The following is a 26559-nucleotide window of genomic DNA, read 5'->3' on the forward strand; positions in this document are numbered from 1 at the left end:
CATTCTGCTTTATTTGGTCCATTTAGTGAGTATTTTACTTCGGTAATTGTATTTTTTATTTCTTGTGTTTTCATTTGGTTTTTCTTTGTATCACCTCTTTATTTGCTAATACTTTCCTATTTTAACCTTTTTTCACCTCTGTTCATGATTGTTATTCAAGCACTTTTATAATAGTTTCTGTCAGATAATGACACCATCTGTGTCATCTAATCATAATCTATTTATTGTATATTCCCAAGGAAGTTGAGATTTTTGTGGTTCTTCATACGCTGATTTATTTTGGATTGTATCCTGGACACAGAAGATTACATTATTAGACTCTGGGTTTTGTGTAAATTTTATGGAGCTTGTTGATTATATTTGATTGGGCTCAGGCTGCTAATATCTACCTTGCTTCTGTGTGCTGTGGTTGTAGTTACACTACCTTTCTCAAAGTTTAATGATGTTTTTCAGATTTGTTCCATGTATGCACTGCTCATTGTGGTCTGTCTTGTATCTGGGTAGAAGTCTATTTGTTTGCTCTATACTCAAAGTCTTTTTTTAATTATTTTTATTTTTTAGCTGAGCCATCCTGCCACCTGTTGGCAGCTCAGCGGCAGCTCAGCTCAGGTCAGGACTCGAACTGCTGTTGCTCAGAGCTTGCACTCTTGAGCAAGCTCTTAACCAACTGAACCAGTCGGCTGGCCCTATACTCAAAGTCTTTAGTATGCAGAATAGGATTTTATCTACAAATACACAGGTTATAGACATGCCCAGGACTGTATAAACAACTTATGGAGTCGTTTTCCTGAGCTCCTCCCAGTCTGCCATAGAATTGATGCTTTCTGTTCTCTGGAGCTCCACTTTTCATTCTTCTAGGTATGAGTCTCATATATCTAGGATTTCACCATTTCGGGCCAACCTGAGGGAGGGCAGAGACAGAGAAAGGGAGAGAGGGAGGGGCAACTGGTTTTGGCCCTGCCATTCTTGGAGCTTCAGAGTCCCAGAAGACAAAGCTTCCTCTCCCTGAGGTTTAGTTCCTGTGATCTCTCCTGTTGGTGTCTCAGCTGTCACCACAGCAGTGAGCTCTTCTGGTTGCAGAGGCACAAGAGAAAGTGAAAAAACGGAGATTTCCTTCTTTCTCCCACAGTTTTCCCTAAGAGTTCCCGCCCTGCACCTTAAACCAGAACTAGAAGTTTTCTCTTATGTCTTCGTCATTACTCAAGTGCTCAGTTTCAGGATTCCTGCCAAGTTATGTTTCAGCCAAATGATAGGATTAGACTGTAGCTTTTTAAAAAATGCTACACTTACCACATATTTGCTAGTACTTTGAGTTCTTTAATTTTCCTTCTGCTGTTTGTTTTTCAGAGTCCTCAAATGTTCTATAGATTTTATAGTTGTATTCAGTGGGAAAGGAAGGATGGCATGTCCTTATTCCATCTTACCAGAACCATCTTACATGTTACCTCATTCTTAGTATTTCCAAAACTAAACTCATGTCATTGCCTTCAAACTCACTGCCCTTCCTGTATTACCCATATTACTATAGAGAATCACCATCAAAGATGGCTTGACTTTGAGGTTTCTGGTTTGAGTTACTGGGCATTCAAGTCATCTTTTAGTATCTTCTCCTTGTCACTGTTCCACCCAACTCATATCCAGTCAGTGACCAAATCCCGTGTTTTCTACCTTCTAAATACCTTCTCTGTCTCCTTTGTATTTTTATTATTCCTGCCCCAGTCGAGGTCTTTATCTCTTGCTAGTCTTTTCTTCTCTTTATTCTAATCTTGGATTATTCTAATACATCTTTTACTTGAGCTGCCAAAGTGATCTTTCTAAAGTAAAATTGAAAACATTGTTCATCTGTTTAGTTATTCAGTGGTTCTGTATTGCTTGAAGGGTAAATTAAAACCTCCTTAGCTTAGCACAAAGCTGTCATCCATTAGCTTTCTTACCACTCTTGATTTTCCTCAATCTGTTACCATATTTATTCCTTTAACTTCAACAATACCAGACTACTTGCAGTTCTCTGAAAGCGCCGTTTCTAGTTTTTACCTGAACCCTGCCTCCCTTATGTTCTCGAAGAGAGAGCTCATGGTACCTTTCTGTTGCCTTGTTAGCTTAGGCACTGCTGCAGAGGATATGGTAGAGATTCAGGGAGGAAGAGGAAACATGTTTTTAGCACCACTGAATTGGTTTCCTGCTGTAGAGGGGATGATGATTAACTACAGAATTAGAATAGAGCAATTACTATTAATATATATAGCATGTTATATAGTTTACAAAAAACTTCCTGACTTTTCTGGCTTTCACTCATCTTCACAGCAACTTCATAGACTACATACTCTATCATTATCATAAGGAAACACTTGATTCTATGCAGCAACTATGTATTGCACATCTGTGTTGTGCAAGGCATTATTAGGTGCTAAGGACAAAGCAGTAAGGCATGACCCCCCCCCACCCCCCCCAGAGTTTATTGGATCTAATTAATTACAGAGGCTTAGAGACGAGAGGGTGAGAAGAATATGGCAGACAGCTCATGGAGTATATCAGTGTCTAGTACTTGAAAACATAACTAGTGGGGACAGTCACTCAGAGTGATGTCTGTGCCTGACTCATTCAATCCCATGTCATGAGACTGCCTTAGACCAGCATTATTGATATGGGAAAAAAGACCACTTAAAGTAAATCCAACTAAAATAGAGATCCACATTTGATAGTAAAGAGTGAAAAAAAGGTTTGATTGGGGTTTTACCTTGAAAAATGCAATTTTAAAATTCCTTTGTTTTTTATTTATCAGAATTTTGGTTATATTTGCAAATCTATTCATTCTGAAAGTGATTAATTTGGGGAGGATTATAATTTTTCTGATATGATTGTATAATGAATACTATATTTTATCAAATTCAAGGGATGACTGTAAGGCACATTGTTATTTTACATCACTAAAACAAAAAAATGTTGCCAATTTAACTTGATATAATGCTTTTTAATTTTTTTGTTTTATACTTGTTGAAATAACTTTTAGATTTATTTTTTATTATATCATTCTTGTGCATCCACTAAAAGGAAAATATGTATGAAATAAATTGGTACAGGTGTTCTTTCCTAAATCTACTTTACATTCATAATTTGACTTTCCAGTCATTTGTTTTTTAAATTAGGGGCATTGACATTCATGTTTTCTCAAATAATATTATCCTCCATGCCACCAAATGCATTGAGATTTCATCATTTCTTGAAAGAGTACCCCAGCTTTGTCTCTGGGATTTTTGTCTCAAGGAGTTAACACCAGTCTGCAACTTTAATTCTAGCACTTCTTGCAGTTATTAGAAGGAATCAGTGGAAGGTTTTCAACAACTGCCATGGCTTGTATTTCCTTTTGAACAAGCCCATAAGTGATTTATTTATTATTATTATTTTTTAATTAATTTATTTTATTTTTTAAAAGATTTTTATTGGGGATTTGAGGGGATGGGAACAGTGCTGGGGAATAGGGGGAAGAGGAACAGACAAGTTGCTGTCCTTTTGTTCTTCAGTCTAGTTGTGGAGGACGTTGCTTCATTGGCCCAAGTTGGCACCATCATTGCGCTCTTCCCGGGGGAGGCAGATCAGTCGCCAGCTTCTGGACGGCAGCTCACGGCTTGAGGGCCACTCACGCTGGCTGCTGGCTACACACGGTAGCCCATGGCAACCCACTGCCGCAGGGGCTGCAGCCTACGCCGTCGCCGGCAACTCAGGGCAGCGCAGCTCCAGGTTGAGCTGTTGTTCAGCATCTTAGCTGTAGAGGGCAGCGTCACTGGCCCTCATTATGTGGGATCTGAACCGGGGCCCTCTGGTGTCCCAAGCCAGTTCTTAACCATCGTGCCACTCGGGCGGCCCCCATAAGTGAATTTTAAAATTGTAACTTTGAGGGGTTGTGGTTTTCCAGTTATGAAACCAAGAAAGAAAAAAACTAGCAAAATTTATGCATTACTCAGGCACTAACATCTATGTTGTAACTGCTGTCTGGCCAACAGTTTATCAGATTATAACTGATTATAAGATTCCATTACTTATAATAAGATGCACCCATTTCAGAGATGTTAAAATGTGAAAAATATTCATATTTACGAAAGATGGTACATCCTTCAATTCTTGTTTTTATGGTTTACATTTCTAACTATATTATCATAGAAGAGCCATTTTTTTGCAAAAGTGGCTGAGAATTTGGCAGTTTTCTAAGGATTTTACTTAATTTTTTAGTACCCAGAATACTTTAAAAGACCAACATCATAATTCTTTGTAGTTTTCTTTTATTCACTTAACTTATCTAATTCTGTTGTATTTGTAGATGATTTTCCCTGTGATATGAGCAAGTTGCCAATATCACTGTCATCATCTTCATGAAATGCTTCATCTTTAGCAAGATTTGCAATTTCCTTTGTCAGTCAATTTATATTAGATGTGCTTTACATTGCCAGATATTTACAACATCCAACAAGCAGGGTGAATAGAAACTGGTGTTAATTAGGGACAGATGTGGGGACTAATTTTATAGTGGTCATTCATGCATATTTTGGGGCTGTGACAACGTTTGCTTCTCAATTCAACTTTGTAACTGCTGAGATCTTTATATAATGTATAAACTGTACCTATAGCACACTATAATGATGAATATTTATGCATATAATATCCCTGATTCTTTAAGAAAAATATATCAACATCGGTGATTTAAGGTAGCCCATTATGTTTTCCCATTGATAAATATTAATTTTCATGATTTGTTTGTACAGTTTGAAAATGTATTTACATTGTGGTTTATCCTTATAACCACTCACAAAATCTCTATCTATTTTGCTGGTGAAGAGAAGCAATCTTAAAGAGATTGTGACAGATGTATGTCTTAAACCTAATATGTGTTTTCTTATACTTAAAAAAAAAAGAATCACATTATAAAAAAACCTAAACACTTAAAATTAAGCCCTAAATCTTAAAGATTAATCCTCTGGAATGGAAAAACTGTTGTAGTTAAATTATTTCATCAGTCCATTTTGTTAACTGCTTCGGGAAATCCTAATGAATCATAACATTGTTTCTATGGCAAATAAAATTGCAGTCCATGACCTGTGAAAAGTATTTGGAACTTAAATAATTTTATGTTGAATCAAATTTAAACAATCCATGGAACTCAAATTAATGTCATATAATTATGTAGGAATTCAAAATTTTCCATTTGGGTAACTGAAATTTTTTAAAAATACAAGTTAGGGAAACTCTAACAAGAAAACTTCAAGCCAAGTAGTTTGTTTTTGTCTGAACAGTATTAATAAAAATTAAAGTTACTGAGAATCTGAACCTGACAATAATTGTCTGGAGTGGGGATAGTTATTCCAAAGTTACAGGTTTGAAACTAGCTCAGAGTCATAAGCACATTACCAAAGATCACACTGTGTGCAGAGGCAGGATGCAAGCCATGCCTAGTGTGTCTGACATTTGAGATTCTGCTTTCAACTATAAAATACTATGTGATTTATTCCTTTTTAAATCCCCTATTTGCTTTAATTTAGGTAAAACTTGTAGACATGATTATTTTGTAAAGCAGGGATAGGCAAGCCTTTTCTGTAGAAGGGCGGATAGTAAATATTTTTGTCTTTGCAGCCCATATGGTGTTCTAACATAAATAGCCACTCAACTCTGCTATGGTAAAGAAAGCCTAAACAAAGAGGGCATGGCAATGTTTTAATAAAACTTGATTTACAAAATCAGGCAGCAGACTAGATTTGACCTGAAGATTATAGTTTACTGACTTTGATTAGACAGTCTCCTAATAGTAAATTAGTTATTCAACACTAAATTGTTTATTTTGAAAAGATTATTTTTTTTTCAATTCTTTGAAAATTTCCTTACTAGGGCCGGCCGAGTGGTGCGTTGCTTAAGAACTGGCTTGGGATGCCAGAGGGCCCCGGTTCGGATCCCACATATGAGGGCCAGTGACACTGCCCTCTACAGCTAAGATGCTGACCAACAGCTCAACCTGGAGCTGGGCTGCCATGAGTCTCCGGCAACGGTGTGGGCTGCAGTCCCCTGCTGCAGTGGGTTGCCATAAGCTACCGTGTGTAGCCGGCAGCCAGCGTGAGTGGCCAGCAGCCGCCGTGAGCGGCCGTCCAGAAGCCGGCGACTGATCTGCCTCGCCCAGGCAGAGTGCAGTGATGGTGCCAGCTTGGGCCAGTGAGGCAACGTCCTCCACAACTAGACTGAGGAACAAAACAACAGCAATTTGTCTGTTCCCCTTCCCCTGATTCCCCAATAAAATCTTAAAAAAAAATAAAATAAAATGCACTTAAAAAAAAATTCCCTTACTATCCATTTAAAATATAATGTTTGGTACATAGAAAGAACATACATAATATATGTATAAATTGCAAAGCAAAATAATACACCCAGGAGATAGAACACTAACAATAAGTCCAGTATAGAAACTTCTAGAAAAAGAAGAAAATTTCAGGACCTAGAACTAGACAGAGTTCTTAGACTTGACATGAAAATCACAATCCCTAAAAGGAAAACGTGATAGACTGAACTTTATCGGAATTAAAACCTTTTGCTTTGCAGAAGACCGTGTTAAGAGGAGGAAAATACAAATTACAGATTGGGAGAAAATATTTGTAAACCCTATATTCAGCAAAGGACATGTATCTAGAATATATATATATATATATATATATATATATATATATATATATATATATATATATATATATAAAAAATCACCCAAACTCAAAAACACAAAGAATTCAATTAGAAAATGAGCAAAAAACATGGTAAACATTTTATTAAAGAGAATATACAGACGGCAAATAAACACATGAAAAGATGTTCAACATCATGAGTCATTTGGAAAATGGAAATTTATACCACAATAATTTATTACTACACACCCATCAGAATGGCTAAAATAAAAACAGTGATAATAAAGCCAAGTGCTGGCGAGGATGTGAAGAAACTGGATCACCTATACATTGCTGTTAGAAATATAAAATGATACAGCTATTCTCCAAAATAGTTTGGCAGTCTCTTTTAAAACTAAAAATATTTACTTTACCAAGAGGAGGTAATTCCACTCTTGGGGCATGTGTCCTACAGAAAAGAAAATTCATATTCACTTAGAAACTTTCATGTGAATGTTCTTAGCAACTTTACTCTTAATAGCCAAAAGCTTGAAATCCAGATGTACCAAAGTGGATGAATGAATGAATGAATGAATGAATGAATGAATGAACAAATTAATCTATATCATACTACGGTATAATATTCAGCAGTAAAATGGAATGGACCATTGATTCATGCATCCAGTACCTTGGATAGACTGCAAGGACATAATACTGAGTAAAAACAGTCACTCTCAAAAGGATACATACTATATGATTCCATGTATATAAAATTTTGTGAAATACAGAGATGGACAACAGATTAATAGTTGCCCGTAGTTAGGGATGGGAGTAGTGACTATGGCTATGAAATGTTATATAGTGGTATAGTTAAGTATTTCAATTGTGGTGGTGGTTACATAAAACTATGTGTGATAAATTTCATTAATACAGATACATAAATGTGTGCATATATAACTGGTGAAATGAATCTCTATGGATTGTATCAGTGCCAGTTTCCTGGTTTTGATAGTGTACTGTAGTTATGTAAGATGATGAAATTGGGAGAGGCTGGATGAAAGGTGCACAGAACTCCCTGTACATTACTTTTCACCCTTCTGTTAATCTATAATATTTCAAACTAAAATGTTAAAAAGATTACTTCAAAGTAACTCAGGTTTTTTGTTTGTTTGTTTGTTTTTTTACTTATATTTCTCAAATACCATGAAGGGAAGATATAATCTATAGCAATACTCAGTTTGCCACCTACCCTCCTGTAACTCTGTAGATATTCCCATACACCTTTTCAGAGTTCACCTCATGTCTTTGCCAGGCTCTGCCTATTTCTTGTTTTCCTTCACCTCTACCACTCTGACCTATATCTCAAAAGCTCAAATAACTGATAAGCTAATGCCAAGATTTCCTTGAAGAGGGTAAAAATAGAGTGGACCGAAGCCTTTGGTCAGGCTGGAAGAAGCATAAGACAGAGCGTGCTCATATAACACTTTTTGTTGTAGTACATCCATGTAGTAGGTGGCATTATTATGCCCAGACCTAAGAGCAAGTTTAAGTAATTTTACTGAAGGGCAGCAGTGGTTAGGTGGCATTGACAAATATGTGAACTGAAAGACTGGAGTACTGCCCTTCTGATGAGTGCTACTGCAGGACGTGTATATAAAAAATGGCATGGTAGGTCACAACTCACTAGAGGAGGCGTAGACGAGGTTTTCCACGGGTAAGAGATTTGATTTGCATTTTGGAAGATGAGTAGAGTTAGCCATTTTAAAATGAGTTAAGGTCATGGCATAGTCCACAAACCACAAATAGTTGTCATGGCTGGAATGTAGACTTGATGAATAAACAGTGTCAGAAATGAGACTAGAGATGCCTTATGTGCCATTCAACAGAATGTGGATTATATTCTGAAGACAGTTGGAACCATTGAAGGATTTATGTAGGGCTAGATGTGAAGGAGAATGTTGAAAAGATTATTCTGACTGCATTTTAGAGAATAGACTGGGGGATGTGAGACCAGAGCTAAGATGATAAGTTAGGAAGCTCTTTTGGGAACCCAAAAATTGAAAGAGCCTGAACTAAGGCAGAAACTAAAGGGATAACTTGTAGAGGTATTAGGAGGTAGAATTAGCAATTTGGCAGCTGAGAGAGAAAAGCAAAGATAACTCCCAGCTTGCTGACTTGGGCCACCGATTGTGATCAATAACTGAGGTAGAAATAAGATCATGTAGTAAAAAGAATGATGAAGTCAGGGTTACAAATTGAGGAAGCTTTGCTACATAAGAGTGGAGTTGTCCAGATGTCAGTTGCATAAACAGAGAAGTTCAAGAAAAAAGGGCTGCAAGGTTGGTTTAGATTTGGAAATTGGAAGCATATGTTAAAGCCTGGGAATGAGAAAAGAAGAAGGGCCAGAGAATGAATCTCTAGAAAGTACTGACATTAGCAATGGCAAAGGAAGAGAAAAGCCTGTGAAAAATAGTGAAGATTGGAAGGTCCGAGGACAGAGTCCTGTTTTAAGTACTGAAAGAGAAGAGAGGTTTTTTTTTTTTAATATGTGAATTATAATTCACTGTTTAGTAGAATATTGTGAATATTATGTAGTCAGTTAAGAATAATGTTTTTAAGATACTGGATGTGAAAAGAGAGAATATTAATAGTAATTAATATTAAGTGAAAAAATGAGAATAAAATTCCAATTTTATAAAAATAAACATGTATTCATACATACGCATAGAAGGAAATTTGGAAGGTGATAGTCTTAAATTTTGTTTCTCAGATGGTAGAATTGTGAATGACTTATATTTTCATTTTATAAATTTTCCACAGTGAATATACATGATTTTTATGAGAGAAAAAATACTTATGTAAATTAAGTGAATAAATTTCCAGTGGAAATATTAATTGCAAAATTTGCTCAAAAGGGTTCATTTGAATTATGAATTAGAGGTCATTGGTAACCTTAGAAAATTTTGAGAGTCCTAGTGGGATCAGAAATCAGATTGTAGTGGGTTAAAAAAAAATAAATGGCAAACAGAAAAATAGAGTTGATGAACATAAAAAGTACGTTTTTAACAAGTTGATAAAGACATTAGACAGGGAGGTGGGGCTGAAGATGTTTTTTAATTGGGAAGAACATGAACTATAGTTGTATGCTGAAGGAAGAAAAAATGGATAATTCTACAATTTGATACTTTTAGTGAAGGATATAATCTCTAAGATAATTATCATCTTTATATTAAACTGTGTTAAAAAATGAATCAGTTTGTGATTGGGTATGATCATTTGCAGTATAGTAACAGGATGTACCCGAATAAAAAGTTCAAATGTTTTGTATTGTGTTTGTGTATTTTGTATGTAAGCATATATAGAAAAGATTGGCCCTTTGTAGAGGAAAATTTTGATTTGGGGTTGAGCTAACTCCAAAGCAGTTTTGAAAACCTGTTTACTAGTATGGTCTAATAAAAGCATAGGTGGTCTGTTTTGAATAATTATATTTGGGGTTTAATTGCTTCCTTCTGTTGTCAATGAATCTGTTAGTTAAATTGATTCAAGAAAATGCCAGGGTTTGTTATCAGTTTATCAACTAGAAATGATCAGTATGAGCCAAAAGAAATAAAGTGGCACCTGGATATTCCTAGGTAAGATGCTGATGCAGCCTTAGTCATTCTTTAAACTTAGTACATTAAATGATGAACAGGGAATCCTGCAAAACCTGGCAGCTATGTATGGAGGCAGGTCCAGCTCTTCAAGAGGAGGGAAGCCAAGAAACAAAGAGGAAGAGGTATGCTTCCCGCATGTTCGCCACCTCCGTCACATAGCCATTTTTGAGTTGATTGCTTTCCTTTCTTGCATGGTTTAAATTCTTAACTATTATTTGAGGATTTTGTAGTTCTGTAGGGACCTGTTAATATATTTTGACTGATGTGCTGTGTCATAATTTTGCCCCATAACTGTTATTCAGTATTCTGAGTTCAATTTCTTTTCTTTTGATAAAATTAAACATTTGTAATTATAATGTATTTCTTTTCAGAAATAAGTTGATCTAAATTAAAAACTTGAAAGCTAATATTAACCAGATTTCAAAACTTTTATTTCTTATATTCAGATTAACACTTTTCTTTAATTAAAAAAACAGTACAGTAAAAATGTTGGTAGTTTTTCTTTTAAATTAAAATGTGGTTTTTTTTCTTTGTAGGTTTATCTTGCAAGGCTGAGACAGATAAGGTTGCAGAATTTTAATGAGCGCCAACAGATTAGAGCCAAACTTCGTGGTGAAAAGGCAGGTTGAAAATCAATTTTTTAAAAAAAAGTCATTAAATGACATTATAATAGATTAAGATTAAAAATACTGTACCACTAACACAAAATAAAATCTGATGAAGACAGTGAAAGTCAAAGACCAGAAAACTATACATAGAGATAAACTAAACTTTATTTGTATGATTTAAAATTGATAAGATCTTTTGTTCCAGAAGAATTCTAAGAGGAAAATATAAGTAGTAACCATGGACATATAAAATGGTACATTTTCTGTCATTCTCTCTTTTTTTTTTTTTTTGTCATTCTCTTTTTATCTTTTTTCCTGTTGTCCATAAGATTGATAGGTGTGAAGAGTTCACAGATAGTTGTGAGAGAATTAATAATATTGAACAATTTACTGTTTTACATATTTAGATTTTAGTTTATTCATATTCTTTTCCACAGAGCTCTGCACTGAATTAGAGGTTGTATCCTAAGTGATTTGCTTATCCACTTATTTTGCAGAAAGAAGCAGACAACTCTGAAGGACAAGAAGGAAGCGAGGAGGCTGATAAGAAGCGTAAAAAAGTTGAAGCGCTTAAGGTATAGACTAGAAATGGTTTTCTTAGAGAAAATGGAAACTTGAGATAGAGAATTGTGTCCTTAAATCTTTTATAGTTAAATCACCTTACTCTCTTGCCTCAATTTTACTGTCTCCTTTATCCCTCACTTTTTAGTTTCTGTAAAATAGCACTTTTGTCTCTTTATATCACATTTATGGAGAGCAGTTTGATGAAACCATGGAATAAATATATGAAACTATCATATGGGTAACCTTAAAAAGAAAAAAAAATGATAACCTTAAAAATGAAAACTATAATTGTTCATTTCTGAGAAGATAGCTAAAGTTTGTGTATAATAATCATAGTTTAAAATTTTTACACTTGTACTTCCATTGCACTTGTGCTTCCATTGTACTTAAGTTAATACCTGCATTTATTTTCATTCAACAAACATTGATGGCTCAGCTGCTGTGTGTTGAGCCTTGGTTTAGGTGCTGGGGATAGAGAGTGAGCTTACATTTTTTTTCTGAACCACCACACGCATGCATGCGCACACACACTTCTGTTTTCGGCTAGTAAGTAAATATCTTTATAGACCTGGAAAACAAAACAAAAACAGAAAACAGACAAACAAACAAAAACCAACAAATTTACGCCCTTCTTTCTGGTACCTAATTTTGTTGATTGTTTTTATTTTCAGGCCCAAGCAAGAACACGAGCTGCTATAATAAAAGAACAATTGGAACGAAAGAGAAAGGAAGCATATGAGAGAGAAAAGAAAGTATGGGAAGAGCATGTAAGATTTAGCTCACATTCTTACTCCTAGCCATGTTAATATTCTTGTATCTCTTACTGGATGGTACATTAGCATTATGATTTTGTCATTCCGTTTTTTTCTATTTTTTAATTCTCATTTGTTTTCCCTCTCCCTTTCTCTCCTCTGCTCTCCTTTCTGTTGCTCTATCTCTCTTTCATATTTAAGGATAAACTATATGGGAGTTACTTGGGGCTTTAATTTGAGGTGAGACCCTAATTTATTTAAAATTTTTTTATTGCCAAGTAGCTAATCAAAGTCCCAGCATCATTTAATGGCTACACCTTCCCTCCCCAACTGATGTATAATGCTACCTTTAAGATATATTAAATTTTGGACTATATCGAACTGAAAAGCTTCTGCACAGCAAAAGAAACCATCAACAAAACGAAGAAGAAACCAACCGAAGGGGAGAAGATAATTGCAAACAACGCCTCTAATAAGGGGCTAATATACAAAAGATATAAGGAATGCATACAATTCAACAACAAAAAGACAAACAATCCAGCTAAAAAATGGACAGAGGACGTAAACAGAAACTTCTCCCAAGAAGACATACAAATGGCCAACACATAGATGAAAAAAATACTGAACTTCACTAAGTATTAGGGAAATGAAGTTAACTTTGCCTAAGGTTTAGGAGCAGAAGTTTCACAGGCGCTGGAGGAGGGGGAGGGAGAAGAGGGGGAAGCACCTGCAGAAGCACTGTTAGGTTTTATATTTCAGTGAGTGCATTTTACAAATTATGTCCAACAATGATTCAGCTCTGAGCAGGTGCTTTACATTTTTATTATTTAATACTTCTATTACTGGGTGCTTGTACACCTGCATAGTAGCATAGTTCTGTTTCCTCAGATGATTGATTGGAGCCAAGGCCTCTCTATCACCAGAGGCTGCACTAGTCTCATCATGCCCACCAAACATACTTTCAGGAGCATCCGTATACTTATAGTACAGTCTAAGAAAAACTCTCTTAAAAGTCTGCCTTCAGGGCCGGCCGAGTGACGCGTTGGTTAAGAACTGGCTTGGGATGCCAGAGGGCCCCGGTTCGGATCCCACATATGAGGGCCAGTGACACTGCCCTCTACAGCTAAGATGCTGAAGAACAGCTCGACCTGAAACTGGGCTGCTGTGAGTCGCCAGCCAGCGAGGGCGTAGGCTGCAGCCCCTGCTACAATGGGTTGCCATGGGCTACCGTGTGTAGCCAGCAGCCAGCGTGAGTGGCCCTCAAGGCGTGAGCGGCCATCCAGAAACTGGCGACTGATCTGCCTCCCCTGGGAAGAGCGCAATGATGGTGCCAGCTTGGGCCAGTGAAGCAACATCCTCCACAACTAGACTGAAGAACAAAAAAGATAGCAACTTGTCTGTTCCCCTTCCCCCAATTCCCTAATGAAAATCTTAAAAAAAACCCCCAAAAAACCCAAAAGTCTGCCTTCAAAGCTATGTAAAACCTGTGTAAAAGTTTTCTTTGTATGTATTTTCTCCCTTTTAATGATATATATACATTGATATTGATATTGATAGATAATACTAGTTGCTAGTATGGTACAACTTCATATTTCCTCACAATCCTTCAGAAATATTCTTATGGTGGCAGCATTGAACTGTGATAGTGAGCCTGGCTCTTGAGGTACACAGCAGGCAAGCAACCCATTTTCACTTGGGGGAATTCTTTTATTGTATGCACTTTTGGTAAAACTGTCAAACAAGATGTCTTGGCTTCTAGCTGAGGAGTAGGCAGGTCACCTAAAGGAGACCAGTTGAATTCTCTCCCAGGGCTTGAAGCATGAGCAGAATATCACAAGATTTGGAGTTTATTTAATGCAGCACCAGTAAGAGAACCTCATGAAAACCAGGAATTAGTTTCTGCTACCTAGATCCATAAAGCTGCCCAGATTATCTGGAGGGCTTCCTTTTGTTTTTGCGATCCTGCTTACTGCTCTTTTCCCCTGTCCCTTCCTTCTCTCTCCTCCCTCCCTTCAGAGCTAGTTTCTATTGCTTTCCACCAAAGAACTTTAACTATTAATAATTTACTATGCAAAGTGCTTAGCATGGTACCTGATAAATAGTAACACAAATAAATAAACTCATTGGGAATTCTGTGGCTCATGATATTGCAGAGTTATGCATAGAGAGGTGTTCAGTAAACATTTGAGTAGTGAGGAAATAAGTGAGGCTAGAAACTCATAGAAAAAGGGATCAGATTTGTGGTTACCAGAGGTGGGAGTTGGGGGAGGAGGAATTGGAAGAGGGTGATCAAATGGTACAAACTCCAAGTTTTAAGATAAGTATGTACTAGGGATGTAATGTACAACATGATGGCTATAGCTAACACTGCAGTGTGATAATATATGAAAGTGTTTAAAGAATACCTAAGAGTTCATATTACAAGGAGAAAAATTTTTTTTTTCTTTTTATTGTATCTCTCTGTAAGGTGATGGATGTTACATAAACTTATTGTGGTAATTATTTCACAATATGTGTAAGTCATGCCTTTATGCTGTACACCTGGAACTCATACAGTGATGTAATTATAATATTTCTCAGTAAAACTGGGAAATGAGCCTAGGAATCTGAATACCTGATTTTTTTGTCTCAGCTCTGCCAATTAAGTAGCCTGTCTGGGGAACTGTTCTAATGTTTGCAGGCCTTTATTTCCTCAACTCCTAAATGAAAGGTTTGATCTCTAATGTTGCTGTGTCTAAATTACCTTGAAAAAGTCTTTATAATGCAAGTACTTAAATCCAGGTCAATTTACAGAAAATGGATTAAAGTTATTTTAGCTAGTAATTATTTCAACAGAAAGTCTAGCATAATCTACATGTAATATTTTCTTACTGACCATTACTCTTAACTCAGGGGTGGTTAACATGGTATTTAGAATTGAAGTTAACATTATTAAACTTTCTGAAATGATAGTTAAAAGTTTGATTTTTATGTATGTTATTGCGTTTTGCTTCAGTAAGATCACATATCTTTTTTTGGATCCTTAAAAGCATCTTTGACTTAACAAATGGTAAAAAAAAATCACTGCCTTAATTATTCTGATTCTTTGGCACGTATACCCAATTTTATAACTTTTTCTCTTTGACATATTTAATGGTAAAAGCTATACTACTAAATAGGACTTGACTGTGGAAAATAATTTTCATGTATGATGATAGGGTTTCACCCCCAAATAATATAGTGTGCCTTTCTCAGCCAACATATATGCTCATATTGTGAGTGTAGCATATTAAGAAAGGTACTCAGTTTTCAAAAAGAGTGAACAATGCATTTAATAACTAAAATTCAGTGAAAAATAGAATTAGGTAAATTCTTAGTTAGGTCAGAGTGTATTTTGAATATGATGATTTCCTATTTAATTGTGTTTACCTGTTTCTTGTTATTTCATTCCTATTTCTATCTTTGTCCTATTCTTTGAACACCCCCCTCTCTGCCCCCCCCACCCCCAATCTTCCATACAGGTCTATAGGCTTCCTCCAGGGTGGAAAATACCACCCCCTTCTGGCTACCTTGGGACATTCTTCTCCTAGACATTTTAAAAAATACATTATAGCAATATTAGTTCAGAAAAGTTATTCATACCAATATTTTTATATTTTTGGCTCTTCAGAGACAGAATTCTGAGAATTTACATATGAATTTGGTAAAATTTGGCCAGGCTTTATCTTTAAGCTATATGAAATTACATGTGTAATTCCTCTGTATTCAAACTATGAAATCAGGCCATTTAATAATGTTTTTCTAACATACATTAAATCTTCATTAATCATTCAATATTGACAGATAGAATACTATTTGTGTTTATCTATGCTTCAAAAGTAGGTCAACTGATAGTTTCATGTGTTTATAAACCTGGCCTCACTATTTGATGAAATTTTTAGCTTTGTCGTTTGGTGGCACTGCTGGTTAATTTTTAGCAAATAGTATAATTAACAGGTAAAATAGAAGCAGTTTTGCAGTGGTAATTAAAGGCCTTTTGTAGAAAAGTTTTTAATTTATGTACCTGGTGAGAAAACAGCTAGAAAAAATAGTCTCTAAAGCAATTTTTTTTTAACTTGACTTATGAAACTTTCAGGTCAATGTTTTATTCTTGTTGCAAATTTATTTTTTTTAAATTACAAATTTTTACAAATTGTGCTTAGAATGAAATACGTATTCTAGGCTTAACTGGGTGACCAATTTTGTAACAAAATGTTTGTTTTGAGGCTTAGTTTTTGTCTTCTATGAAACTTTGTTTTCTTAGTATAGTTTATTTAATTCTTTTGTTGTCATATTGGATCAACTTTCTGAATTAAGGACTGTCTGATTTTTTTTTTATAACAATTTAAAAATATGTTATCTTCTATCTCAAGATCTGGTTAACATTGAATAATAGCCTTAACATTCAGGTTATAAGTAATGTATCCGTGATGTTTACACAGAAGGACCAAGTTCTGCTATACTAATTAATAGGTTAGTGATATGTATAACGTTGGTTTTAATGATGTTGCTGTGCCTCAGTAGTTACCAAATTACCTTTAAATTTTAAAAAACTGACTTAGTTTTGTTATTAAGTAGGATATTCTGCTGGTCTTTGTTCTTTACTTTAGATTTCAAATGTCTGAGTTTCTTTGCTTGTTCATTGTTTCAGCTTCTTCTGATATGTTAAGCTTAGTTGACCGAGGGGAGAAACTGGTATATGTTTGATTATAGACCACAAACATTTACTGAAGGCTGCTGAAGGTCATTATTGCAAAGGTGTCAGTAACTTTGTCTTATACATTGGATCACATATCTTAGATCATAGCTTATATACTGGTCATTAGCCATATATTTATCAGCGAGACAGATTTTGATATAATACAGAGTAAATGTTTTTAAAAGATTTTATTAGGGAATTGGGGGAGGGAGCAGTGTTGGGGAATTGGAGAAGGGGACCAACCAAGTTGTTCTTCAGTCTTCGTTGTGGAGGGCACCAGTTGCCATCTGGCTTCCCGCAGGCAGCTCATGGCCAGAGTAAATTTTTAATTGTAATGTGTGAAACATTTTCTCCATTAAAGTAACTTCTTTTAATTATAAGAAAAGATTTGTTTCTGTAGGTACAAATATGTCTAGTGTAAAGAGAATTGCATGGGGAGCTTCTCTATCTTAGCATAATCCCAGCATTGTCCTGAATTTGATTATCTTTGGTCTCATACCCTGTTTAACTCAATAAACAGATTTTTGCCTTTGTTACTTTAGGTTTCTTTTAAGGTTGAGATTAGTATAGAAATATCTCTATTCAACATAATGTACATCATAAGACTATAAGGTCACGATAAAGGGTTTTCAATCCCTTTTTGTGACTTTTACCATTCTTTAACCAAGGACATATCTGCTAAATATTCCCTAAAAGTTTTAAAATTTTCCATTAGGCCATATGTCTACAGTTTCAAAGAGTTATATGCCAGTGCCTGGTTTAAATTGTGTAAAAATTATGTGTGTATGTGGATAATCATTATAAAAGAGTATAGATGAATGAAGTATACTTAGCTGGAGCAGTGGTTATATGGGTGCCTCTTTTTCTTTTATCAAGAGTCTCCTTGGGCCGGCCGAGTGGCGCGATGGTTAAGAACTGGCTTGGGATGCCAGAGGGCTGGTTCGGATCCCATATATGAGGGCTAGTGACACTGCCCTCTACAGCTAAGATGCTGAACAACAGCTCAACCTGGAGCTGGGCTGCTGTGAGTCGCAGGTGATGGCGTAGGCTGCAGCCCCTGTGGCAGTGGGTTGCCATGGGCTACCGTATGTAGCCGGCAGCCAGCGTGAATGGCCAGCAGCCGCAGTGAGTGGCCATCCAGAAGCCAGCGACTGATCTGCCTGTGCAATGATGGTGCCAACTTGGGCCAGTGAAGCAACGTCCTCCACAATTAGACTGAAGAACAAAACGACAGCGACTTGTCTGTTCCCCTTCCCCCAATTCCCCAGCACTGTTCCGATCCCCGCAATTCCCCAATAAAAATCTTAAAAAAAAAAGGCATTAGTCCATTTAAAAAAAAAAAAGAGTCTCCTTAATGTTCCTCCATAGGCATCTGCCAAATAATTTTGGAAATAACTTTTGAGATAATCCTTATAAGCATAAATGCAAATTGTATCATAGATTGAGAAGGGAAGTTGGTGCTATTCTTTAGTGAAATTTCATTAAAGTTATATTATCTCTCCTGTTTTAATTATTCATACAATTAAATTACTCTTGATCATTTTGTAAATCTTACTTTGAAAAAATTTAAACTATTTTTCAGGTTTCTGCTGCTTATTGACTTCTGTGTCATAAAACTTTCTGCAGTGCAAAAAACTTTAAATTCTGATTATGCAGAGATGGGAGGTTTTTGTTTTTATTCTGCTTTGTGCAAATTTCTTCATTTCATAGGTACTAAAATTAGATTTTTAGCATTTAAGCCAATTAACCTTATTTGATAAAAACTAAATAAATTTTTGCTGATCTATAATAATTGCTGCCATTTATTAGGACCACAGCTGTATACCTTACGTAAATTATCACATTTAATCCCTTCAGCAAGGAGACAAGGAGTACAGCATTCCCATTTTAGAGAGAAAAAGTTTAAACTTTAGAGAGGCTAAGAAACAATGAAAAATCACAGGTCTAGTAAAGGAGAGTTTGGGAATTTGAGTGTAGAACTGTCCTACTTCCACTTTATATGACCTTAAACAATGAATGGCCATTCAAACTGGCGACTCTATGCAGGCTCCTCTCACTATCTTCCATGCTGGCTTTTTACCCTGTTCTTTCTCTGGTTTTTATTTTGTTTGTCTTTCCCCAGATCATTTAGCACACATCTTCTACTTTTATTTCTCTGTAACATACTGATTGATTTATGTGTTCCCCTTTATCTTCTCCTTGATAATCCTTTGAAAGAAAGCATTGTGTCACTCGTTTTGTTTTGTTTTTCTTTTATTTTTTTGGCTTGAGATTATCTATTGCTGTTACTTCTGGTCTATAGTATATTGGGTTTTTCCCCCCAGCTTTACTGAGATATAATTGCCAAATAACATTGTGTAAGCATAAGATGTACAGCATAATGATTTGATATATGTATGTGTTGTGAAATGATAACCACAATAAGGTTAGCTAACACATCAGTCACCTCACATGCATCATTCATTTTGGATATCCATATGTTGGATATCCATAATATATTGATTTATTGATTTTAATCAGATATTGTATATTGTCTCACAAAAAATCACGTCAGATTTATTGAAATAGAAGAAATCATCTTTAAGTGAATTAGTATAATACAATTAATAAATATAAGTGGTAGAGAAGTGATTTCTGATTTAAATAATAATGGCAGAATTTGTACCTCCAAATTAATTTATTTCCTTCAAAATAATCATCTAGAGAAATAACATACTTCTTCAAAAAATGTGGCTATTTGTTCAGATCTAATTGGAGCTTGTTTTTATTTCCTCAGAATTTATGGTACCTATTTTGAATATACTCAGTGATAATATGACAATCCTAAAGTTTTAAAATATTTCAAGGAGATAATACTCGGTTGTGTGAGTTCTAGAATTTTATAAAGTGATTTATAATATAAAGCATCAGTATACTTTTTTCACAGTGCTGAACTATGGAATTAAAGCAGCATTTCCATCTTCTTTTTGTTTTTTAAAAGACTTTTTTTTTTTAGAGCGGTTTTAGGTTCACAGCAAAATTGAGTGAAAGGTAGAGATTTCCTGTCTACCCTCACCCCACACATGCACAGCCTCCCCCACTATCAGCATTCCCACCAGAGTGGTACATGTGTTACAAATGATGACCCTACACTGACACATCATCACCCGGAGTCCATAGTTTACATTACAGTTCACACTTGATGCTTTACATTCTGTGGTTTTGAACAAATGTCTAATAACATGTATTCATCATTATAATATACAGAGTATTTCACTACCCTAAAAGTCCTCTGTGCTCTGCCTATTCATCCCTCCCTACAACTCCACTCCCCCATCAGCCTGGCTCCACTGATCTTTTTATTGTCTTTATAGTTTTGCCTTTTCCAGAATGTCATGGTTGAAATCATACAGTATGTAGCATTTTCAGATTGACTTCTTTTACTGAGTAATATGCAGTTGAGTTTTCTCCATGGCTTTGCATGACATGATAGCTCATTTCTTTTTAGTACTGAATAATATCCCATGTATATACCACTTTTTTTTTGTCCATTTACCTACTGAAGGGCATCTTGGTTGCTTCCAAATATTGGCAATTACGAATAAAGCTGCTATAAACATCTGTGTGCAGGTTTTTTGGGGGATGTCGGATCTCAAGTCATTTGAGTGGGATTGCTAGATCGTGTGGTAAGAATATGTTTAGTGTTACAAGAAACTGCCAAACTGTCTAACAAAGCCTCTGTACCATTTTGCATTTCTATCAGAAGTGAATGAGTTCTTGTTGCTCCACATCCCCTGTGATCGATTATGAGTTAATTTTTGTGAAGTGTGTAGGGTCTGTGTCTGGTACAATTTTTTAGTTTTTGCTTGTGGCTGTCCAGTTCCAGCACCACTTACTGCAAGGACTATATTTTCTCTATTGAATTGCCTTTGCTCCTTTGTTAAAGATTAGTTGACTCTATTCATGTGATCCGTTTCTGGGTTCTATTCTGTTTCATTGGTCTACTTGTCTACTCTTTCACTAATACCACGCTGTAGCTTTTTTTTTCCCCCTCACTGTAGCTTTATAGTAAGGCTTGAAGTCACTGCATGTCATTCCTTGAACTTTGTTCTTCTCCTTCAATATTGTGTTAGATTTTTCCACCTTGTTTTGAACAACACATATTGGTGTAAAATGAAAGCGCAGAAGCTAAATATTAGAATTATATTACTACATTATGCTTAGAAGATGCTCAGTAAATATTTGAAAGTATACTCATCAGAAATTCTTATCTGGTTTGAAGAAGAGTTAGAAGTATGGAGCAGACTTGCTGCCACATGACTATGATCATACTTGTAAATGCCATTTCCTTATATTTATTGAAGTTTTAGAATCTTATTTCACATTGTTTATAGAGTCTAAATGGCAAGATAAAATAAGCAGATATATGAATATAATAAATGTATTTTTAATTATGTAAATATTACTGTACATAGCAGTTCTTCCATTCTCATTTATGTTGACATATTTATAATGAGGGCTCTTAATGTTGTGTGATTGATGTTCAGACTTTAAGAAGATTGTACTAAACTTGCAGAAATTGCAGAAGCATTTTTTGAAGTATAAGATTCATAAATAAAAATTTTTTTTTCTTCTTACCAACCATCATGTATTAAAACTAAAGTGAGAGGACTAATATTTAATCTTTTGGAAGACAGTTTGTTTTTTAAGATTATTTTATGAAACAGTGTTAATGCAGTGGAAAGGAGTTCTTTAGTACTATATGACACACAATTATGTTTACCTCTGAGGCCAGAATTTTCTCTTTATTCACAGACCTTTCAGCACCTAGCACGTTGCCTTGTGTTATGAAAATTGAGGAATGAAAAAAACTTGTGGACAGAGTGTATAAACAATGATCTTATATACACCTTTTACCTCTCCTTGCAAATATACATTTCCCAGCGTGTGTTTGAATTCTTTATTACAGATGGTTGCTAAAGGAGGGAAGAGTGCTGATGTGTTTCCCTCGGGACAGCACGAAGCAGGTGGCTCTCCATCAAAGCAACAGACGAGATCTGTTATTTCTGTGACTTCAGCTTTGAGAGAAGTGGGCATGGTGAGTTTCCCAAAACTTAGAAATCCTCAAAGTCAAAAGATTATTAAAAGGATTAAATTTAATGCAATTGCATTAATTTCTAATGTCCCATTAAGTTTGCCTAGGGAAAAAACTTAAGATTTTTGCATGTGGTTTACTCTGAGTATTGGAGCCTCAGTGATCTTAAGTTTTATATCTAGGACCTGGTAGATAAAAGTACCCCATCTTTCACAATTAACAAAGGTTCACTTTTTAGGAAATAATGTCACCATGGTACTTAAAGTAATTACCTCTAGGAGTGATATCTTAAGACATGTTTACATTTATTTTAAATTTTTTGGTATAACAAATGTTAGAGGACTCAGTATAATTACACTTAATTCATTAGTTATTTCTTTTACCTTCTATTTCTGAATCTCTATCATGCCAAATGGATAGTAAAACATAAAAATGTGGGCAAGTAGATAGTTTAAACTCCGAAGTATGTGTCAGGTATCCATCTAAAATGTGGACACTGTTTTAGGGTTAAGAGAAATGGGCTCATGGTGTGGAATTTCAACCTAGAATTCAACAGACAAAAGGGAAAATGTCATATAATGAATCATATAATGTATTAATATTGATTTTTCTCCTTTCCTGGTAATTAATGTCTGTGCCTTTTAATTGTTGAGTTTCATTAAGTTTTTGCAGACAACTGTGATATTATTATTACACCAACTTTTTTTACAGCCTTTGTATTTATCATGAAAATAAAACTGAGTAGGAAAATAGAGATTTCTTGGTCACTGTCAAGAACTTCATATAAGAAACTATTGTTTTCAAGTAGGTTTAGTCTCTTTTTCTTTCTGATAACAACTTTGCATGTGCTACATTGTTCACTTCAACTTCAGATACCACTGTGTGGTTCCCTTCCTGGTACCCAGTCTCACATCTTAAGTAGCTGTTCATCTCTCTGGTTGTAGCGACTGCTAATTCCTGACTACTTTACTGGGTAAAATGCTCTTTGTCTCATTACATGTATTACTTTAAAACTGACCCTTACACTCTTTTGTGTTTTTCTCAAATAGTACAAAATTGAGTGTAACTAGTTTTTTTTAATGTGTTTTCTTGATAAATATTACTTACTTAAAACTTTGAAAATTGCTCTTCCATACTCTGAGTCCTCTAGATACCTTTGCTTTCATAGCTTTCATAACTACTAATTTCTTCTTTTCATATATTTAAAAATTCTAGGTGGTCTAAGATTACTATGATTTTACTAATCAAAAGACAAAATGTATATTAGCTTTAGTACATAGTACTCAGAACTCATTGTTACTCTCTTTGCTTAGGGCGAGAAGCCAATTCTCAGTTATGTTTAGTAGTACGGCTGAGTAAGAATACATATGTATATGAAGCAATGACATCTTCAGAATAACACAGCCAATATTGAATTACTTTACTCACCAAAACTTTCCCTACCTCTAATTAAGAGAGTATATGAATTAGTTTTCTTTTTATTTCTGTAATTGACTTAAAATTACCAAACAATTAGGTGACAAAAAGGAAAAGGATATAGTGAAATATGCAATCAGCAATCCAAAAATATGACTAATAATTGAGAATTGGCCCTTCTATTATATATTAAGGCTATTACTTTATTATGTTTAACTGTTTCTCACTGCTGATAAAGAAGCCATGTTATTTACAGGAATAAAATAACTCACAAGGAGCAATTTAATGAAAACAATTACAAAAGTATCAAAACTTTTAAGGAAGACTAAAAATAACATTTCTTACTCTATATTTATGTTTAAAGGAGTGTTTAACTGATACCCAGGAAGCCTCAGAAGAAATGCAAAAGGCTAACAATGCTGTTTCAGTAGGTACCATTTTCAATTTTTTTCTCAATCATTTTACTTAATCGGATACATATTAAAATATAGCATTTTAACTGTTTCAGAGTAAACGAGAAATACTGCGTAGATTAAATCAAAATCTTAAAGCTCAAGAAGATGAAAAAGGGAATCAGTGCCACTCTGAGACGCGAGAGGTAATTGTTCATGAGGATACCAAAGAACAGGAGAAAGAAAAGTCGGTTTCATCTGATCGCAAGAAATGGGAGGCAGGAGGTCAGCTTGTGATTCCTCAGGATGACTTGACATTGGACACATCCTTCTTTGCAACTGACAGTACGTATCAAAGTGTTCCTATTCTGTGTTGGTCTAGCACACATGCAAACTTGTATTCTGAAGGAAAACTCTTAGAGGGATTGAAAGAGATTAGAAGAATTTCACATAATAGGTGAAAAATGAAAAAAACTATTCAGCCTTAAAAATAGCAAGAATTTTTATACAAAAATGTGGAGTGTGAGAGAGGGAATTAATGATACATATTTAAATTGTGTTACTTAACCCTTTCTAATCTTTTACCAGGAATACTTGATGAGAACCAGAATAGTAAATTTTGACAAAACTTCAGAAAGGTCCCTGAGGCATTTAGCAGGAGTATTGAGAGGATCTCAATGATTCATTTATTCAGCAACAACTCCCGAGCACCTGCTATCTTCTTGCACTTGCCTACACTAGAGATACAACAATGAATAAACACAAACACATGTGCTCTTGCACTGCTTATATTCTAAAAGGGCGAGTCTGACCATCAACTAACTAAATATAGTTTTAAGTAATTTTTTTGATGGAGTATTTTCTTAGAATTTTTTCTTGCATTGGAGAAAAGCCTGAAGACTCCATAACATTTATTTGTTTAATTATTTAACAATTCTTTATTGAGTCCCATTATATGCCACCTACTCCTAAGCAGTGAGGATACAATAATGATTAAGACATAGTCTCCCCCTTTATGGTGCTTAGGATGTAGTGGAAAGGGAGGCAGGTTAATTATAGTTGATAAGTAATATGCTAGGAATAATCATAGCTACTATAAAAATATGTATCGGGGGGCCGGTCGAGTGGCGTGTTGGTTAAGAGCTGGCTTGGGACACCAGAAGGCCCCGGTTCAGATCCCACATATGAGGGCCAGTGATACTGCCCTCCACAGCTAAGATGCTGAACAACAGCTCAGCCTGGAGCTGGGTTGCCTTGAGTTGCCAGCGGTGGCGTAGGCTGCAGCCCCTGCTGCAGTGGGTTGCCATAAGCAGCTTGTCTGTTCCCCTTCCCCCAATTCCCCAGGTTTGTTCCAATCCCCCAACTCCCAAATTAAAAAAAAATATATGTATCAGGGCATAAATAAGTCTTGGGAGAGCCAAGAAAATGATTTCTGGAAAACGTGATATGCTGAGGTATAAGAAGTTATCTTAACCAAAAGCCAAGCAAAGCAGAGTGTTTTAGGCAGAGAATTGCTAGAACCCAAAAGTCAGAGAGCATGTGACGCTAAGGGAACTGGATATAATTCAGCATGGATAACTAAAATTCAGAATTTAAGACAAAGAATGGCAAGCAGGAAGCCTTGGAAGAGGTAAGCAGGACCAGATCATGAAGAGCCCTGTACATTGGCTCTGCTGAACAGTATGAACTTACTCTGAATGCAAAGGGAGTCTTTAAAATAAGGTGCCCACTTCTGGGTGTCTGGTATGTTGAACCCTGACTGGGGAGTATTAGGGAGGTGGGGAAATGGTAACTAACACCGCTTTGGTGGTACTTTGAATTATTGTCGTCTTTTCTAACCTGACTGCTACTGTTTGCCTCTCAGAAGTCTCAAAAAGTTGCATCATGCATTTTGTTATCGTCTTTATAGCTGTATTCAGTGGGAGACACAGATTGATAAGTGCTTACCCCATCTTCCCAGAAATTGGATTCTAATTATCCTTAAAGAGATTTAAATACCAAGAAAAATATTTTTTTATTATCTGTGCAGTTACCGTTTTTGGCGTTCTTAATTTCTTTTTTTAGCGTTCTTAATTTCTTTTTTTAGATTCACATATCCAAGTAATGTAATATTTTTATTCTGATGAAAGGAAAACTTTTAACATTTCTTGTAATACAGGTGATAGATTCTTTCAACTTTTGTATAATGAAAACTATTTCACCTTATTTTTAAAAGATATTTTCTCTAGGTATCGAGTTCTAGGTTGGCAGTTTTGTTTTTCAGCGCTTTAAAGATGTTGCTCCATTGTCATCTTACTTGCATTGTTTCTGACAAGAAATATGACCCTTACCTTTGTTCCTCTCTTCATAACATGCCTTTTTCCTCTGACTGCTTTTAAGAGTTGTCTTTATCATTGGTTTTCAGCAATTTTTGATGTGCCTTATTGTAGTTTCCTTCACGTTTTTTTTCCTTGGGGTTTGTTGAGCATCTTGGATCTGTGGTTTTACAGGTTTCATCAAGTTGGAAATTTTTTTGCTAATATTTCTTCAAATATTTTTTCTGTGCCTTGCACCCCTTCTCTCTTTCAGGGACTGCAATTTCATGTACATCGAAATTGTCGATGTAGATCAAAGTAGATCGAAGTTGTCCCATAGCTCCATGATACTCTTAATTTTTCAGATTCTTTTTTTCCTGTGTTTTTTTATTGCTCTAGCTTCAAATTCACTTACTTTTTTCTGCATTGCCAAATCTAATCTATTCATCCCATCCAG

The 26559-nt window shown here is 35.4% G+C and overlaps 1 protein-coding gene across 1 annotated transcript in view; it reads left to right on the plus strand.

Annotated features, from left to right (window-relative positions):
• NEK1 (NIMA related kinase 1) overlaps positions 1–26559 on the plus strand; it is a 143336-nt gene that overhangs the window by 68778 nt on the left and 47999 nt on the right. The window contains exons 19-25 of the mRNA XM_019665497.1: positions 10324–10407; positions 10822–10905; positions 11391–11468; positions 12129–12224; positions 21875–22003; positions 23781–23843; positions 23925–24153. Of these exons, the coding sequence (XP_019521042.1) occupies positions 10324–10407; positions 10822–10905; positions 11391–11468; positions 12129–12224; positions 21875–22003; positions 23781–23843; positions 23925–24153 (763 nt within the window). The remainder of the gene's footprint in view (positions 1–10323; positions 10408–10821; positions 10906–11390; positions 11469–12128; positions 12225–21874; positions 22004–23780; positions 23844–23924; positions 24154–26559) is intronic.

This window comes from Hipposideros armiger, unplaced genomic scaffold (genome assembly GCF_001890085.2).
Source record: "Hipposideros armiger isolate ML-2016 unplaced genomic scaffold, ASM189008v1 scaffold_444, whole genome shotgun sequence".
In the NCBI taxonomy this organism is placed as follows: Eukaryota; Metazoa; Chordata; class Mammalia; order Chiroptera; family Hipposideridae; genus Hipposideros; species Hipposideros armiger.